The sequence below is a fragment of the Raphanus sativus genome, chromosome 4 (assembly GCF_000801105.2).
Source record: "Raphanus sativus cultivar WK10039 chromosome 4, ASM80110v3, whole genome shotgun sequence".
Lineage (NCBI taxonomy): Eukaryota > Viridiplantae > Streptophyta > Magnoliopsida > Brassicales > Brassicaceae > Raphanus > Raphanus sativus.
The window spans coordinates 44,468,020-44,488,600 of NC_079514.1; the positions used below are offsets into that span (position 1 = coordinate 44,468,020).

Here is a 20,581-nt window from a genome sequence, read left to right on the forward strand (position 1 = left end):
GTAGTCCAAGAACTTATTGAATAATAATATGAATTTAGTCTCATATTTTGCATATATCAATTGTAGACGATGCAAAAGCTCCACAGAAAATAGAGTGGTTACCGATAAAGGGTCGGATAATGATGAATGAAATAGGTTGAAGAGGTACCAGAATAATATTGACAATACATATGTTGAGAACAATCTTGTGTTGGCACCAGGATTCTGCTCTCGTAATAACACTAAAGTTTAATTAAGATGATGCTACGCTTTAAAAGATGTTCTCCCAAAGACTTGGTCAACCTGAAAAATAAAATACAGAAGAAAAGGTACTAAAACCCAGTGATATGTTTTGTAGACTTCTAGACCCTACTCTTGAATGGATGATGATATGATACATGTTCCAGAAAATAGAGCTAATCTTTACCTGAATAAAGATCCAGAAACTAAAATATTTGAATAAATATATTGTGGTTTTAAGTTGTACTAGTTGTTTGCCCGCGAATTCGCGGATATAAATATTGTATGAATATTTAGTAATAACAAATGATTGTGGAATTATATATGCAATTATCACATTAGTAATAATAAGGGGAATTTTTCATGTTTACCATTTTGATGATACCATTATTCACATTTACCTCTACTAAAGAGATATTTTCAAAAATACTTTCTTCGTTAAAATTACAAATACTCTTATATCTTTCTTTCTAAATATAAAATAAATAAAATTTTAAATAAATAAAAAACAAATTTTTTTATGTTGTTGAACTATACTTTTTTCAAATTTTAACCCTAAACCCTCTACTCTAAAACCTAAATCTTAAACCCTCAACTCTAAACCCTAAACTCTATACCATAAACCCTACCCCATCTCTCAACTCTAAACCATAAGCTTAGATAAGTTAACCTTAGGATGTTTTTTTCAAAGTGAATCATAGGGTTATAAATGTCTTTTATTATTTAAAACTGAGAATAAAAATTGTTAAAGTAAACATGAAAAATTAATATTATGAATGTAGTATTTTTGAAAATTTCCTAATAATAAATGCTAATGGAATTATATATATATATATTATCACATTAAGTTTTACAATAAATATTATGCATCTTCTTCGGTCTCTTCTTATTTTTTTCTCGGTATCATTTCATTATTTTTATTAATATTGCTAATGTTTTCCTAATTTTTTGCTAAATATTTATTTCTCTATCTAAATAGTAATACAAATCATATAATCATTGAACCAAAAATCCATCTCGTAATTATTTTCAATCATAAAATTACCTTATTCACAATATTATTTGACTAAAAGGCAAAACATTTTTTCAAATAAAATATCTCAAATGTTCCATTAAATATAATCCGTCCAATCTTCAAGGCATATATAAAAATGTTAAACCCCATATTTGCTTGTGTGTAACTACATTTGTTTGATTCATTAGTGATAGTTCTTGGAACAATGCTCTTTATAAATATGCAAAAGAAAAAAAACAGATGATGGAGGATTATCACTTGAAGCTTTCCTCTCACTGTTAATCAAGAAGTAAGTTTTTTAACGGATTTAAGAGGAATCCATTTCCACTAAATCTTTGAAACTTTTCTTGTATTTGCAGTGGTCTTTGCTGAACACTAATAGAAAACTCAAGATATGTTGAGATGTCTGATAGGAAACCCAAGACCGTTTGTTTCAACAGCTTCGGTTGGAGCAGAATATAACTCTACACAGTCTCTTAAAAACTTCTCGTCAAGAAATAACTCTGGCCTATTTTCGGGAGAAGCTGCTGTAAAGAAGATAGATAAAGAAAGAATATCAACCCAAAAATTCAAATAAGAAAGTGTATGTGATTTTTGACATCATCATTACCCAATTTTGGAGGGCAAGATATCGACACAGGACCACTAAGACTAATACAGTATTTTCTCCCATCAAATGAACCATAGTAGTTCAAGAACGTATACATAACAATATGACTTTAGTCTCATATTTTGCATATATCAATGGTAGACGATGCAAAAGCTCGACAGAAAATAGAGTGGAACCGATAAAGGGCCGGATAATGATGAATGAAATAGGTTGATGATGTACAAGACTAGTATTGACAATACATATGTTGAGAACAATCCTGTGTTGGCACCAAGAATTCTGCTCTCGTAATAACACCAAAGTTTAATTAAGATGATGCTACGCTTTAAAAGATGCTCTCCCAAAGACTTTGTCAACCTGAAAAATAAAATACATTAGAATAGATACTAAAACCCAGTGATATGTTTAGTAGTTTGTCAAATAAGATATACTTGAAGATATACTGAATATGTGTTTATGAACATGTTTAGCCTAAAAAAAAAGAAAAGCCCAGCAAGAAAATACAAGTCATGGTCAAATAATATATCAATCTGACGGCAATTCAGAGACCAACGACCATGCAAAAGGATGCGACCAGCCGAAGAGTTTTGAAGCACAAAATTCCTAAATTCGGTCAAAAGTCTTGGTCCTTGGTCTTTAGTCTTTGGTTAAATTCACAATATTTATGTAGTTTGTTTTTCCTATGCTATTAATTATTTAGCTTTGTTTGCAAGTTTAGTATCCTATAAATCTATTGTGTTCTTCATGAAATAAAATAAGTTTTGAGTGATTATTTTTGGAACCTTGAGAGTGATTCTCATTTTTGTTCCCTCGGAAACTTTTCGATTCGTCTTGGTGTGTCATATTCAAGGGATCAAACCGATCTGTACTGGTGTGTTATATCCATGGGATTAGCCTAATTGTTGTCTAGGTGTGTCATATCTTAGGGCATTTAGTTGGAATATCAGAGGCCTTCCGCATACTCTGTGCGACCTAACAATCCACGGTAATCAGGAGCTTTCGACATCTCTTTTGTCACCATTCAAGCCACCGCCTAGTTTCTTTGGAGTTTCAGATTCCATTGGAGTCAAGGATTATCCATCCTAGTCCGGATGAGTGGTCCTACAATTTAGGGCGTATCATGTTTCGAATTGTACACAATCATAATACTCACCACGTCCTGCTTCGAAGAATTTTTCATAGTCCTAGTCAATCAGGAAGACTAGCAAAATGGGCGGTCGAACTAAGTGAATAAAATATTGAGTATCGAACGAGGACTTGCGTAAAATTGCAAGTACTCGCCGATTTCTTGGTAGAACTCACAATGGAGGGCAAAATAAATCAAGAACCAAACTCGACCTGGACCCTCCACGTCGATGGATCTTCATCCAAACAAAGGTTCATGAATCAGAATTCGACTTACTTCCCCGAGTCGAGAAGTGTTGGAACCAACTTTCCGGCTAATCTTTCATGCCTCGAACAACAAGGCCGAATACGAAGCACTTATCGCTGGATTACGATTGGCACATGGGCTCAAGATACGAAATGTCCACGCTTTACTGTGATTCTCAACTAGTCGCAAATCAATTCAGCAGCGAGTACAAAGCCAGAGACGAGAGAATGAACTTGTACCTAAAACTTATCAGGATCTCGCCCAAGACTTCGATTAATTCGCTCTCATGTGAATCCCCTGAGCGAAAAATATACAGGTCGACGCTTTAGCTATACAGGTCGACGCTTTAGCGGCCCTGGCATCGAGCTCAGATCCAGGCCTTAAACGAGTAATCCCAGTGGAATTCATAGAACACCTGAGTATTGGGCCACCAATCATCGCAAATTTAATCCATTTGCCAGAGGATGACGTCAACGAAGTCGATATTCAACCTGAAGAAAATTTGGAGCAATCCGAATACGGTTGCGATAAGACGTGGTTGGAAACCATCTGAGCATACATCGCCGATGGAACACTCCCTGTAGAAAAATGGGCGGCCCAAAAAATCAAAACTCAGGCCACACAATACGTCTTAGTTGACGGAAAAATCTACAAATGGAGATTCGTCGAACCACTTATGACATGCATAGAGAGAGATAAAGCGCAGAAGGTCATAGAACAAGTCCATTATGGGTCTTGCGGAAATCACTATGGTGGAAGATTGCTCGCGATTAAAATAAAATACCACGGTTACTATTGACCAACAATGATCAGGGACTGCAAAAAATTAGCACGAAAATGCGAGAAGTGCTAGAGATACGCACCAACAATCCGCCAACCTCCGGAGGTCCTCTCATCAATCTCATCGCCATACCCGTTCATGCGATGATCAATGGATATCGTCGGACCCTTACACAACTCTAAACAGAAGAGATTTATATTAGTCTTAACCGACTTTTTCTCAAAATGGGTGGAAGCAGAATCTAACGCGAGCACCAAGTCGAAAGCTTCGTATGGAGAAATATTATCTGTAGACTTGGAGTCCCGTACAAGATCGTAATGGACAACTGATCTCAGTTTATTTCAACCCTCAAGGAATTTTTCCAAAAAAATGGAAGATACAATTAACAAAATCGACTGACAGGTATCCGCAAGGAAACAGTCAGGCTTAAACTATAAACAAAACTGTCTTGGATGGTCTCAAATACGATCAGACGCTAAAAAGAGACGGGCCGAGAAACTCAAAGGAGTCCTTTGGTCCCACCGAACTACTCTGAGACGGAAACGAGAGAAACTCATATAATGCATTCTTTTAAATCAACCGTCTACTTTGCTAGTCTTCCCGATTGACTGAGGCTGTGCAGAATTGTTTGGAGCGGGAATGTGGTGAGGATTACGATTGTGTGCGACTGGAAGTATGACCTTAGCTTCTGAGCCGACATACTACTGAAAATGCTAATTTTTTTATTAGTGGGTACCGCGTTTCGGTGTCCAACAAGATCCTACTTACTTAGAAAATCGGCTTTTGTTCTCTGCGTTCTTTCCTTGTCAAGATGTCACTAACGGCTGTTGCTGAAACTACGATATACAGAAACAAAGACTCTCCTTCTATTGGTTTAGCGAGAACCGAGGGAATGACCAGATAGTGTTTCAGCTGTTAAAAAGCTTTTTTCACACTTTTCAGACCATTCAAACTTTTTGTTTCCTTCAAAGTGTCGTAGAAGGACAAGTCCAACCAAATATCCAATTCCATTGTAAACCATTGGAAATGTTCTAATAGTATCAGATTTTATTATTATTCAGGACTACAAGTCCTTAGTACTAAAATTCTGTAAAGTAGGAGGAATGTAGTAGGACCATTGTAAACCATCGGAATCGGACCCAAACTTTTATCTTGCGTATGTGCGAAGATATAATCTTCGAGAATATGTTATGTACGGTCGAGTGGACCTTCTATCGTTAAAAATAATTGAAAAACGAGGCTTGTCTTATGCTATTATCATTTTGAAAACTGAATCAGACAGGTCCACATTTTTCCATTCTGGATCTAAGAAATTATTAATTCTTGATACTAATCATCTATATTACTTATGCAAGCGGCAGCCCAAAAATTACTGAACGGTATAAGCAGTTTATGATGATTAAATAGAAACGAAAACTATGATAGAAATTCCTATTTAAACACAAGGTTTTAACGATATAAGTCGGCACACCTTTATCTAGATAACATTTTGTTATCTATTTGTTATTTTGGTCTTTGTTTTAACGATATAAGTCGGCACACCTGTGATTCGTAGCTTATTAAACAACTCTCATTTGGTATATGATTTGCTTTTTTGAACAATAAAGTTAATATCAATACTATTAATTCTTCAACATGTCCAATTGATATTAATTGGGTCCAACATATTTTATAACTGTATTTAAATGATTTATCTAAATATCATATAACCACTTTAGATAACCACCTTCTAAAAGTTATTAAAATCCACGTTGTAACTGTTCCTACCAAAAACATTTACTTTTTTCTTTCAAATAAAATTTTGAATTCATCAGACAGGTCTGTGATTTGGAAAATAAACGAAGTACCATTTTCATGATACAATTTTTAGAAAATAAACGACGTGATGTACATAGGATATTATATTTCTTATGAAACTTTAAAAGTTAACTAATATTAATATTAATTAATGGTGGAAGCGGGTTACTATTAAAATTTAATTTTATGATTGACGGAGTTTAACCGGTTTAAGTGAATTTTTAATAGAAATAAATATTCATATAAACTCATTTAGTTTAACGGGTTTTAAATAGGTTATTCGAATAAAAAATATTTATTAAATGTGATTCTACTTAAAGTTAGTGAAGACCATTTTAACCCAACTATATATATATAACAGAATATGTTAAACAATATTTCTTTAAACATTTTTCAAAAAAATTATTCGGTTTTAGTTGCGGGTTGAGTTTGATATTAATTTTCGAATATAATAATTTAAGAACTGTTCGAGTATATAGATCATGTCTAATAGAGTATGAGATTTTTATTTTTGGGACGATTGGGATATAAATATTCTTGACTAAATTATGTTAGGTAACTACTAAGTAAATATAATATGTTACAAACTTTAGGAATAAAGTTTTAAAATGGTTTCTGAAATGCATATGGTACAAGTGTATAATTATACAACTTGACATATTGAATATAGTCACAAAAATATATTAAATTAAATTAATATTAAACACTAATATAATTATAAAACACACAAAAATTAAATTAAATCATTTTTTAAAAAAACATAAAACAAAACATATACCCGCCCTTTAAAGGGCGGATCAAAATCTAGTTTTCTTATAAAAGTTAATAATATTGAACTAATTTAATTAGTTGTTATATTTTGTATAGTTGACCTAAAGTTAAAGAGGTTTTACAGTACTATTATTGTGTATCACCATCTGTGTACAGCTTCGTGTGTAGTGTGATGAAATAGTATAATTTGTTTCCTTCAAGTGCACTCTGAACTATGTAAGCCAGATCTCAATCACGTTATCTGTTTTTCTTCCCATAATCTTCTTTTGAATCCAGCACTTATGAAATTACCAAGAAGTCACGCAGAAAGGTCATCAGATTGGATATACAGTTCAGTTACTTTTCTTATCCTTAATGTTTACTCAACGTAAAGGTGTTTGTACTGATTATGCTGAGCAGAGTGTATTAATGTCCAATAATGATCGATATTTGCAAAATGTATATATATTGGGTTGAAATCATCTGTGCAACATGATTACAGTTAGGAGAAACACCAATCTATATGTACCAATTTTACGTATACATATACTCTTAGTAACGGTTATAAACTATGGTACAGTTATAAAACTAAATCACTTGCGAACTACGGACTGTTAAGGTGTGTGTGTATTAGAATCTATCACATCATGTTGCCACCTTATCCAGAGGTTCTCTATAAACTCAAAATATTATAATATTTTGTAAAAAAATTATCATTTTCCAAATTTATATCTTTTGTGATTTAAACCAAATCAATTTCCAAAACATTCAATAGCTCATAAATCCTCTTTAACTATTAGGAGATCTTGTTGGATCAAGGATTTGAAATAATTTTTTTTTCAATCCCCTCTTATTGTATCTACCATTTATCAATATGAAATCCAATCTTATTTGATTAGTCATTTGTAAAAAAATCCCCAATTCTAGCTTATTGGAATAAAATAGAGTTTGTCAATAAAATCTCTCAAATGTGATTTGGTGGGGTTTGAAAGATATTTTTAGTGAAAAAGCAATGACGAAATACCACCTCATATGATGGTATTTGAATTTTCTTTTTAAAATAAAAAAAATTTCTTGACATTTTCAAAAGAAAATCAAATTTTTTTGAAAATGAAAATATAATAAAAAATTATTTGAAAATTAAATTTAATTTTTTATATATTTTCTAAAATTATAAAATATCAAATTATACTAATTTTTAATATATATATTATAATTTAAAATATTATTCCAAGAACTTTGAAATATCTTCAAAAACCCATAAAACTTGAGTATTTTTAAGATTTACTCAAATCTCAAATTTTACACAAAATAGTTAGAATAACAAATAATAACCTAATAAATATAAGTTAGTAAAAATACATAAGGTAACCCATAAATACATAATATAACCCAAAAAATAACATAAATTTCCAAAATAGATATGAACAAATATTACAAGATTAAATAATTAAAATGAGAACGAATATTGACACTTAGGAAACTACAATGATATAGTGACAATATTTGTCAAATGATAATGTGATAGAAAATTAAATTTTGATATGTTAAATTTATTAGTTTGAAAGTTAAAATTTTTAATAGAAAATTTCAAGGGTTTAATTGTGTTTAAGCGTAATGTTTTCAGAAATATTGTTTCACAAATTCTTACATTAATTTTTATTGTTTTATTTTATTTTTTGATAATGATAGCTGAAAAATAAATAAAATAAAATACAAAAAAATGAAATTAAAACCAAAGCATCAGAATCGATCTCAACCAAACTATCTTGGTCTAAAATCTAAAACCACCAATCTGAAGATAAAACAGAATCACGGCCACCGGAAATCCTGTCAGAACCACCGCCGAAGATTAAGCCGCATCAACTAAAACAACCACAAAAAAATTCTGAAAACTAAACTAAAAAAATTGAAATTTTTTTCTTTTTGAAACTAAAATTGAACAATTTCTACCAGGATGTTTTACTTTGAAACAATTGAAGAGGAACTAGTAGCACATACAACCACCACGGCTCACATGTAAGGAGAGTTCACCGGATCCAAGTACGCGAAAGAAAGAAAAAAAGACATAAGAGTAGGGATAGGGAGGTTCCTGAAATGTTAGGAGACCATAAGTATTTTAGTAAAGTTTTAACTAAAACTTTTTTTAAACAAATTTGGAAATTTTTTACAATGTAAAATTTTCAAAAAAAAATTGGGAATAGGGGTGGGCGTTCGGGTACCCGTTCAGGTTCGGATCGTGTATTTAGGATTTTCAGATATTTCGGTATAGGAGTATAATACCCGTTCGAATATTTCTGAATTTCGGGTCGGGTTCGGGTATCTGAAACCCGAATGGGGCTGAAATCTTTAAACCCGAAAATCTGAAATCCGAATAGACCCGAACCGAACCCGAATAGGTACCCGGACGCCCACCCCTAATAAATATGTTATTTTCTTTTGACATTTTTGTATCATGTTCAATGCGCTTAGCTTTCAAATTATTAGAAATTTTGTTTTCACAGACTTTAATTCAATTATTTTGATATATTAAACAGCAAAAATGTAAGTATTAGAGATTTAGATATACTTTTAAGTTTTATTAAATTACATTCCAAATATTTTGATTTAAATATATATATATATAAAGTTCATATCTGATTTTTTTATTTTTTTTAATAAATACATATCTAAAGTTTGACATACACGACGACATGGCTATTTATTTTAATTTATAAAAATCATTGTTATTTTATAAACCATTGGAATTATTGGATTTTATTAACTGTGATCCAACGATATTAGATTATTTTTTGATTATTATCGTATTGAATGTATTTATATCACAAACAAATGATTACTAATACATTCAAATATTTATTATTTTTTTTGTTTCTACTAATTTTATATTGTTTTCAAACTCTAATATTTAAAAGGGTAATTCTCTCAATATCATTTTTTAAGTTTTTATCACCAAAATGTCTTCAGAGAAAAAAATTGATTAAAAGACGTTTCAGAGAATATTTTTTAAAGGAGGTAAAAAAACTCTTTTATCCAGTGGTTTTTAATATATAAATCTAAATTAATATAAAAAATTATCTATTTTAAATGTTAAAATTAGTAATTATATCTATACTATAAATGGACAACTTATTTTTTGACAAAAGTATATGTTCAATATTTATTAAATATTATAAGGAGTCATATTGATTTTATATATTAATATGTGTATGAAATGTTTTTTATTTCGTATAAAACAGCTACTAATACAAAATTTTATTCGAAACTTTTCGTTTATGTCAAATTTATGTTACTCATATACAAAATTATAATATTTTTTCAATTTAGTTATTGTGAGTAATCACACATAGGATCTACGTGATCTATATATTTGGATAATAATAATGGCAAAGTAGTTTTTTGATGAGAATAAATTATTAATCATGTTTTAGATTAACATGGCAATATAGTTTTAATAATAGCGAAATATATGGCAAGTTAATAAATATGTTTTTGATTTATATGGCAATGTAGTTAATTAAAGCGAAATATATGTTAGAGAATCACGTTTTGGATTTGTATGGCAAGATAATAAATATTATTTGGGTATGTGTTATATTTAATTGAATAATCTTTAATTAAAAGGAGTGACATGCCATTGTAATTTTTGTGCAACTCTAAGGGGTAAGTAATATTTGTACTTCAGTTTTAATATATTAGATACATGTAATTTCGGTTCGGATTTCGGTTCGGGTTTTTCGGATCGGGTTCGGGTGCGGTTTCGGATATCGGGTAAAGTGTCCACCCCTATTTGGGAACCCTAAATTTGCTTCCACTAAACAAATCCTAAAACAAGTACCCACTGTCCTCAAAACGAGCATCCAACTGAACAAAGAAGACTTTGCGGTTCAGATTTGAGATCTACTCACTACGTCGGGTCTCTTTACTGGAGACCCTTCACAAACACGCCGCAAAACCGGAGAACCATAGACCTTCATAAATCTGCAGATGAAATCGAGAAAGGCTGGAGTATCACGACTCGAACCTGACCCCACAGATTAGAGCTGCCTGAAACTAGGCACCGCCATGGGCGAACCTACGTTAGTTGAGGAGGGGGCAACTGCCCCCACAATAATTTTTTTTATTTTCTTTAGTTAAAAAATAATTACAACTATTAATTTTTATTTTTGCCCCCACAGGCCACAGCCCGTTCTATCTAAAGCCCACTTTAGAAATATATTTATTAATTTTACTAAATATACATAATTATACTAAAATTATTTAACTAACTTACCAATTAAAAACCCTAATCAACTTTTCTCCTTGTGTTTGTCGTCGTCTTCTATTCCTCCCTCGAGGTAATTCTTTTTGTCTTTGTTAATTTGTTCTGTTTCATAGTTTCTAATTAATTCTAATAGTTTAAAGGAAATCAACTTCTTATAGTTATATAAACTAAATTTTCCTCTTAAAAGTGGAGTAGTTGACTTGGTTTCTTTGAGCATGATGTGATGATGATCATGATAAACTATTCTCGGTCAACATTGTCAAAGTGGATTTTTAAAGTTCATACGTTTCGTTTGTATTGTTTAACTAACACACATCTTTTTTTTTTTAGAAAAAAAAATCAATGGAAATATACTACAAAAAGTATCATCTTCAGTACCTGAAACTAATGTCGATGATTTGCAACATCAATCTGCTGAAAGGAAAGACAAAAAAAAATCTTCTCCAGTATTTGATACCAACATCGATGATTTATCATTTGACCCTGGTGAAAAGAAAGACATAATGGATTATCCTCCAAATCAAAGAGACGAGGTTAGATGTAGATATCTAACTAAAGGTCCATGTCAACCTTATGGTACAAATTTAAACAAATATCAAATGGAGGTGGAACAAGACGATTCAATCCAGTTTGGTTTGATCAATATGGTAGTTGGCTAGAGTATAGCATCTCTAAAGAAAGTGCATTTTTCTTATATTGCTACTTATTTAAAGATGAGATACGAATGCAAGGTGGAAGTGATGCATTTGTGAAAGGAGGGTTTAATAGTTGGAATAAGCCAGAGAGATAGCAGACTCATATGGGTAAACCATCCAACAGTTGTCACATTGTTGCTGCCCAAAAATGTGAGGATTTGATGAACAAACATCGATCTATAGTACATGCTCTATCTAAGCAAGATGATAAGGTGAAAAATGAGTATCGTATTCGCTTAAATGCTTCAATTGATGCTTCAAGATTCTTGTTACGACAAGGATTACCTTGTAACGCCCCGACCCGCCCACGGCTATGGGCCACCCACGCCCGCTCTCTCGGCCCGTGGGCCCCATCCCATCCGACGGTCGGTCGTTAATTTTCCAAGGCTCGAAATCATTGTTTACTGACCCTGCAATCACCACCCGACCTTTCCCCGTGTTTTGGCCTCACTTACACGGTATCGCGAATCACTTCCCGATAGGTCACCCATCCTTTCACTACTCCAGCCCAAGCACGCTTAACTCTGGAGTTCTAAACGGAGGTGTGACGGAAAAGGTAAGTCAACTTTGGTGATATAGGTAGCCAAATCAATTCTCTTAAGCCTTTTCACATATCACAACTCGGGATGTTACAATTCACCCCCTCTCAAAGAACGCAACGCCCTCGTTGCGCCCCACGACAGGTCTCAAGACGCCTCTCAGGTCAGAACTGAGACGGCTAACCAGCTCTGATACCACTTGTAACGCCCCGACCCGCCCACGGCTATGGGCCACCCACGCCCGCTCTCTCGGCCCGTGGGCCCCATCCCATCCGACGGTCGGTCGTTAATTTTCCAAGGCTCGAAATCATTGTTTACTGACCCTGCAATCACCACCCGACCTTTCCCCGTGTTTTGGCCTCACTTACACGGTATCGCGAATCACTTCCCGATAGGTCACCCATCCTTTCACTACTCCAGCCCAAGCACGCTTAACTCTGGAGTTCTAAACGGAGGTGTGACGGAAAAGGTAAGTCAACTTTGGTGATATAGGTAGCCAAATCAATTCTCTTAAGCCTTTTCACATATCACAACTCGGGATGTTACATACCTTTTCGTGGTCATGGTGAGAAAGAAGAGGATGCGAACAAAGGAAATTTCTTGCAACTTTTGAAATACACATGAGAACATAATGATGCTATAAGTAAGGTTATTCTGAAAAATGCTCCAGGAAATAACCAGATGGTTTCTTCCAAGATTCAAAAAGATATTGTTCATGCCTTTGCAGAAGAAGTACGACAAGCTATTTTAGAAGAAATTGGTCATGGTGTGTTTGGTTTGCTGGTTGATGAGTCTGCTGATGTTTCTCAAAAAGAGCAGATGGGTGTGGTTTTCCGGTTTGTTGATAAAAGGGGAGTAATCAAAGAACGGTTTTTTGAAGTTGTTCATGTAAAAGAAACATCTTCATTAGCTCTGAAGTCTGCTATAGATGATTTGTTTTGCTAGATATGGGATGAGCACTACAAAAGTGCGAGGGCAAGGTTATGATGGAGCTAGTAATATGAGGGGTGAGTTTAATGGGTTGAGATCATTAGTTGCTAGAGAAAGCAGTTCAGCATATTATGTTCACTGTTTCGCTCATCAGCTTCAGCTAGTTGTGGTGGCTGTTGCAAAAAGCACTTTGACATTGCTGATTTTTTTGATATGATTTCTACATTGTTGAATGTTGTTGGGGCTTATTGTAAACGACAAGATCAGTTTCGAGAAATTCAGCGTGAAGAATTAGAAAAAGGAATCAAGAGTAGTGATATTAAGACTGGGACAGAACAAAATCAGGAACGTTCTTTATCAAGACCTGCGACTACTCGTTGGGGTACTCATCACAAAACATTGTTGAGGTTGGAAGAATTGTTTTCTACTACCATTAAAGTTCTTCAGTATGTCCAAGATGAGGGTTGGGAAGACTTACAGAAACGTCAAGCATGTGGTCTTCTCAAATACTTTCACACATTTGATTGTGTGTTCTATTTGCATCTTATGTTACATATCTTGGGGCTCACTTCGAATTTGTCACTGACTTTGCAACAGAAGGATCAAGATATTTTAAATGCTATGTCACTGGTAGAATCCACTAAACGAGAGTTGCAGAAGCTTAGAAATGATGGTTGGGATTCACTTATGGCTAAAGTTGCTTCTTTTTGTAAGAAACATAATGTTGAGATGCTTATCATGGAAGAAGATTTTGTTGATCTTAGGAATCCAAAAAAGAGAACCAACATAAGCAATATGCATCATTATAAGGTCAACTACTTTTGCACGGTTCTAGATTTGCAAATTCAAGAGTTCAACGATCGTTTTACAGAGGTAACCACTGATCTACTTATCTGTATGGCTGCTTTAAGCCCGATTGATTCATTCCATGAGTAACGACAAAGAGAAGCTGTTGCGATTAGCTAAGTTATATCCAGATGATTTAAGCTATGGTGAGCTTTTATCTCTAGAGCAACACCTTGATATCTACATTGATAACATACGCAGAGACGAAAAGTTTAAGAATGTAAAAAATCTTGGAGATTTTTCATGTTTGATGGTGAAAACTCAAAAGCATCTAGCACATCCTTTGGTTTACAGACTTTTAAAGTTAGTTCTGACTTTGCCAGTTGCGACAGCAAGTGTCGAAAGATGTTTTTCAGCAATGAAACTAGTAAAGACTAGTAAAGACAGCTGCACGTAACCGAATTGGATATCAGTTTCTAAGTGATTGTATGATTTGTTTTATTGAAAAAGAGTTATTTGACTTAGTTTCAAATGAGAAAGTGATTACGAAATTTCAAATGATGAGTGAGCGTAGAATTGTTTTGTAATAGTTATTTTTTATTTGCTGGATTTATTATAAAATAATATATTTTTTTTTTTATCTAGTTGCATTTTATATTTTACCCCCATTATATTTATTTTCTAGATCCGTCACTGGTCACCGCCGGAGACCAAGGTGGCTCAACCAAACACTCATACATGGTTCATTCGTATATTGAAAAAAATAGTATCTTGGTTTCACTTTCTTGCATGGATTGATAATTGACAACGTAGTTTTCATCATTTGGTGGAAACATACTACGGCGTGATGTGGCTGGTCAACAAGTGACCGTAATGTGCGCCTGAGAAACAAAAATCAGGAACATGAAAGGAGATAAAATTAATTGACTAATTAAGTTGGAGAATAATATTTTCCATTAAATCCGGCATATTTAACCAGTGATAACCCATTAGCATCTGTGTTTTTTGATGACGTGGCGTATAGAAGCTACTTAATTCGTTAGTTCCGTTAGTTAATTTCGTTTCTTCCATTAACTAATCACACACAACTGCGCATCCTTCTCTTACTATAGTACTCCCTCCGTTTCATATTACATGTCGTTCTAATCTTATGCACACAGATTAAGAAAACATTTAATTTTACATATTTCCAAAATAAAAACACTATTACCAATACACATAACCATATATCAACCAATAGAAAAATAGAAAAGATAATATTGTCAATAAATTTTGCATTGAAAACCGAAAACGACACTTATTTTGAAAAAAAAAAATTCCTCTAGAACGACATATAATTTGAAACGGAGGGAGTATTAAATGTTTTTCCTTGCAATATTGAATTATACATGGAGTCCCATTTTATATGTGAGATAACATCACTTTATGTTGTTAAGAAAAAACATCACTTTATGTATTTAGTAGCATAGAACAATGTTAAAAACAGTGAATATATCGTGATTTTAACTTTACTTTAGGTCTATGACACTTTTTGGGATTAAAAATTGACAGTTATTTTAAAAACTAGTTTTCCTAGGAAAACCATTTCTAAAAAGCTTGATTGGATGAAAAATGGTTTTTGAAAATATAAAAACCAAAAACTATTCTAAAAAATAGTAACAATCAACCTAGAGTCAAAAACATTTGTTCCATTTGCTAATATTTCTCACATTACATCTTATTCAGAGTCTATTTTAGAAATTTTAATTTAGAGAATAATCATGTATGCCAAAGAGATTTGAAATCTTTGCATAAAACAATTTGTTTGTATTATCTGCATTATCAATAACACTTCAGTAAATTACACTCACCTGTAAGAAAAACTTTGGATATTTAAAATTTATTACATTGACTACCACCCAATCCAACAATATAATTTACTTTCACAACAAAAACAGACAATTTATTTATTTATTTTTAATTTATCCTCACAATTTATCAAAAGAAGAATGTACGTTAATTATCCAAAATTAATTTACAGTTTTACACATCAAAAATGATAACAATTGGATTTGGAGACACGAGGCGGTTACGGCAGTTATGAGAGTTTCGTTCAAGTTACGGCGTTAGAATCAAGGGACTAAACGATAAACAAAAAGTAGCGACGGTGAAAGTGAAAATTGCAAAAACTATGAAGAAACGTTAAAAGTAACAACTTCACTGCTTGTTAAGTAACGGCGTTAAACGTTAACGTAACTTTTTGCGTATAAATAACGGAGACGGTTACCTTGGAGCTTGTGCACTAATCTGTCACTCGTCTCCTCCTGCCTCTTCTAACCTTCTCTCTCCTCTCGCCGCTCCCCCTTTTTCCCGAGAAAAAGTGAGAACATTTCACTTTCGAGAGAAGAAAGAAGCTTCTCCAATGGCGTCGTCGTCTCAGAAAGTAACCTCTGTTTGTTTGACCGTCCTCGTCCTCTTAGCTCTCAGTGCGACGATTCTCCGGAAAATTGAAATCCCTAGCTCCAGGTCTCTCTTTCTCTTCCTCCTTGGATCTAGCTTTTTTTTTCTCTCTTCCGAGCTGTTTTAAGTATCCTTTTAAGCTGCATTCTCATTTTCTGGGAAAGATTTTGACTTTTTCCACCTCTGTTTTAAGCAGTCCTGATTTTTTTTATCTCTTCTACTGATTTGTTTCGCAGCTACTTTTTTCCCCCTTCTTTGTGTTTTAAGTATCCTTTTAAGCTGCATTGTCTATTTTATTTGAAGTTTTCATGGATTTGTGCCCTATTTTATTAATTTGTAGTTGATTTTTGAGCTTAAAGACTCCAGATTCCTTAACAAATGCTCTGTTTTTACAGGAAGCTGAAAACAGAGGAGTTGCAGAGCTCAAGAAACAGCTCAGCCATGGCGGTGAACAGGTAAAAAAGAGGAAACAAAACTTTTTTTTTTTTTTTTTTGCCGCCGCTCACCAAAAACATGAAACGCGCTTTTAACCGCTAGGTTTAACCTTTTTGTTCAATTTTTAAAATAAAACGAAAAAGCGGAATATTAATTTGACAATCGTAGCCGTTGAGATGCTAAAGGATCCTCTGATTCGTTAACCGTTTGCTTTTTATTCATTCATCGCTGCTCACGCACACATGCTCTGTCTCTCTCTAGCCTAGGGTTTAATAAATGTTTATCATATATTCCACGTCAGTAAATAGTTATCGGCGATGATAAAAGTTAATAACGTGTAGTTTCATAGAAGGGCAGTTTAGTCATTTTAGTAAAACGTCTGTTCTCTACTCTCGCATGTAGATAGTATCGGATTTTACTTGCGCTATGGTGTTGCCACGTGTCTCACTGATCTTTTCTTTTCAGTAAAAGTGTTGAACTTTTTTTTTTTTTTTTTTTAAGTGTTGAACTTTATTTGATTGGTTAATAATTTTAGTTTATGGTTGGTCGCGTCATTTGTGCAGGCTTGAAGGTGTGGAGTTGAATGAACAGCACGCGGTTGATGATCCTGATAAGGTTGCTGATGAAGTCGCTACCCTTGTTCAGATGTGAGTTTCTCTCTCCCTCTCTGTCTTTCGTGTGACTGCATTAGGTTTTCTCGGTAATACAAGCATTTTTCATTATCTGCAAATTGCATTTCAGACGACAAGTCCCCACCTTTAGAAAAAAATAAAAATTAAAGAACCCAGAAGCAAACTTATGCGTTCAATTAAAGAACATACAACAAAAGTCTTGAATGTTTTTTAATTAAATTGTATTTTATTTATCCGTAAAAATTGATTTGCTTTTCATGTCTCTTTAAATTTTTCGTCGCGAAGCTATGCTACTTAAACCATATAGATAGGTACAGACATGAAACCAACACTAGAATAAATCTGACACATTGTCGTTTCACCACGCTCTCGCGACTGTCAGAGTTCGCACGGACACTGTTTTGTTTTGTATTTAATTGGTTTAACGGCCTCTTCAATTAGTTCATTCACCTTTCTTTCTCTGTTTTTTTGGACTTTTGTAACTGCTCTCTACCGTATTTTCGTGGCATTTAGTTTCTGAGTCTCTCTCATCTTTGGTCTATTTTAGCTTTTCACCACTTGAACATTAATGAGACCAAAAAATCGATGTAAGAACAACAACTACTTTATTGACCTCATAAACCTACAAATAAATTTATTACGTTAGGTAAGAAACAAACTTAACGGTGGCTGAGATGTTTTAATCAGCCTCTACATTCCGGTAAAAAAACCAAAAAAAAATATATCCTTATTTGAACTCAATGTGTTGTGATTAATAAAATTAAGTTTTGATTTTCAGGAGCGAGCATAACATCACAGAAAGGAGGAAGCTTGGATTTTTCTCTTGTGGAACCGGTAACCCGATCGATGACTGTTGGCGTTGTGACCGTAACTGGCATAACAACCGCAAACGCCTCGCTGACTGTGGGATAGGTTTTGGACGCAACGCAATTGGAGGTCGTGATGGACGCTTCTACGTTGTCACAGACCCAACTGACGAAGACGTTATTAACCCCAAACCAGGAACTCTTCGCCATGCGGTTATCCAAGATGAGCCGCTGTGGATTGTGTTCAAGAGAGACATGGTGATAGAGCTGAAACAAGAGCTGATTATGAACAGTTTCAAGACCATTGATGGTCGTGGTGCTAATGTCCATATAGCCAACGGTGCTTGCATCACTATCCAGTTTATCACCAACGTCATCATTCATGGTCTCCATATTCATGATTGCAAACCTACTGGAAACGCCATGGTTAGAAGCTCCCCATCTCATTATGGCTGGAGGACGATGGCTGATGGTGATGCAGTCTCTATCTTTCAATCATCTCATATCTGGATCGATCATAACTCTCTCTCACACTGTGCTGACGGCCTTGTGGACGCTGTCATGGGTTCCACTGCTATTACCGTTTCCAATAACCACTTTACACACCACAATGAGGTCATGTTGCTAGGCCACAGTGATTCACACACAAAAGACAAGCTGATGCAAGTGACCATTGCTTACAACCATTTTGGAGAAGGATTGGTTCAAAGAATGCCAAGGTTGCTATTTTCTTTTGAAACTCTTAGACTTAAGCTATCATCATTTGTTCTGATAATAGAATGTGGTTTGTGCAATTGCAGGTGCAGACATGGGTATTTCCATGTGGTTAACAACGACTATACACACTGGGAGATGTACGCAATTGGTGGGAGTGCAGATCCAACCATCAACAGTCAAGGAAACAGATATGCTGCTCCCAAGGACCCTTTCGCCAAGGAGGTTCAATTTCTTTTTTTTTTTTGTCTGAGTAACAGAGTAAGATGTTGTAGTGTACAGTTATTGATATACCAAGATTATTAAAATGTGGATGAAAATAGGTGACGAAAAGAGTACAGACGGATGCAAGTGAGTGGCAGAAGTGGAATTGGAGGTCAGAAGGAGATCTGCTACTGAATGGAGCATTCTTCAGGGCATCAGGAGAAGAAGCCTCAGCTAGCTATGGACGAGCCTCAAGCTTAGCAGCTAAACCATCATCAATGGTCCACACCATAACCTCTACTGCAGGAGCACTAGGTTGCCGCAAAGGCAGTCCTTGTTAGTTCTCTATATGCCACCGTAGTAACTAACCCTAAACCCTTTCCCATATCTTTGGAAAGTGGAATATATAGTAGCACTATAGTAGTCTTTCGGCTTTTCTCGTTTCAGTTGTGGTCGTATCATTGTTTCGGCATATCCCACTCTGTTTTCTTACCGGTGGTAGGAACTGGTCAACCTCTGCTTGCCTTTTCTTCTTTTTCTTTTTAAAAAGGTGGGGGAAACAAAGAGGAGCAAGCTCAGAAGCGTTGTTCAAAAGGTTTTCCTTCTTTTCAGAGCCTCTTATGGTTTTAGTTTTTTTTTATTTTTCCTTTGGTTTTGGAGTTGTTGAGAAGTCCCTTTGGTTTTGCTGGATCTCACTCCCTTGCGTCTGTAGTTTTTTATTTTGGGTTTCTTTTTCAAGTTAGTGGTCATAGTTAAAGCAGAATTTGTAACAGATGACGATTGAAAAGCTTTCTTGATTTTATTGCAACTTCCGTTGTCTTTTATGTTTTGTTGGCTTGAGTGTTTCAGTAATTGATTTTGAATTCTTAAAGCAAAAGCAAACTACATACTTGTGAAATATAGGAATGAAACCACAAAAAACAGTTGGGAGTACTGAGTAAATATAAAGGAGTTGTTACACTAACATGTGATGTTGTCATGCCAAACACATAAATAGTTTATCCGATCTTTCTTTCTTCTTTTAGACTTGAGAAGTAAGTGGTTCTGTTTCTTGTTCTTGCACGATACTAGTTGGAATTTTCTGTACGCTTTTACTGGATTCATTTCGTAAGCGCTTCCAAGAGATTACATGAGGAGCTTTATCCACTGGTTGTTCTCTCATAAATACATTGTCTGATCACAAACGGTAATTCATGTGAAACATTCAAACATAATATCATATCCATCCTTCCATCATTATGGGCTGATGAGAGTCATGCAAGTTTTCCATCGGAGTATTTAATGAACGAAATTACCAAACAAGGGCTTTCAAGGTGAGTGTTTTATGACACCCAAGAGATTACATGAGGAGCTTTATTCACTTGTCGCTAATCAAAAGTGCTGAAACAACATGTGTTTTCAGTAAAATATGATCACATGAAGCTTTTGACAAAAATCCACCATAATCTACTAATATGAAAGTATTGATTTTGTAAATTATTCCACTATAATCTGCTAAAATTCACTTTTCTACATAATAAACTTTCTCTTTATATTTTAGTCAGTAATAACGCAAACCTGTGATTTTACGTTATATTTTGTTGATTGATAAAA

General features: G+C 34.1%; 1 protein-coding gene and 1 pseudogene across 1 annotated transcript; both read left to right on the forward strand.

Moving 5' to 3' along the window:
- Positions 1-4,053: 4,053 nt before the first annotated feature.
- Positions 4,054-14,345, forward strand: LOC108851133 (uncharacterized; annotated as a pseudogene).
- Positions 14,346-16,040: 1,695 nt separating this feature from the next.
- LOC108854759 (probable pectate lyase 15) lies at positions 16,041-19,812 on the forward strand. The gene is made up of 6 exons (XM_018628404.2): positions 16,041-16,263; positions 16,593-16,652; positions 17,196-17,279; positions 18,043-18,789; positions 18,871-19,009; positions 19,108-19,812. The coding sequence occupies exons 1-6, from the start codon at positions 16,160-16,162 to the stop codon at positions 19,327-19,329; spliced, it is 1,356 nt and encodes a 451-aa protein (XP_018483906.2). The 5' UTR covers positions 16,041-16,159; the 3' UTR covers positions 19,330-19,812.
- The last annotated feature ends 769 nt before the right edge of the window (positions 19,813-20,581 follow it).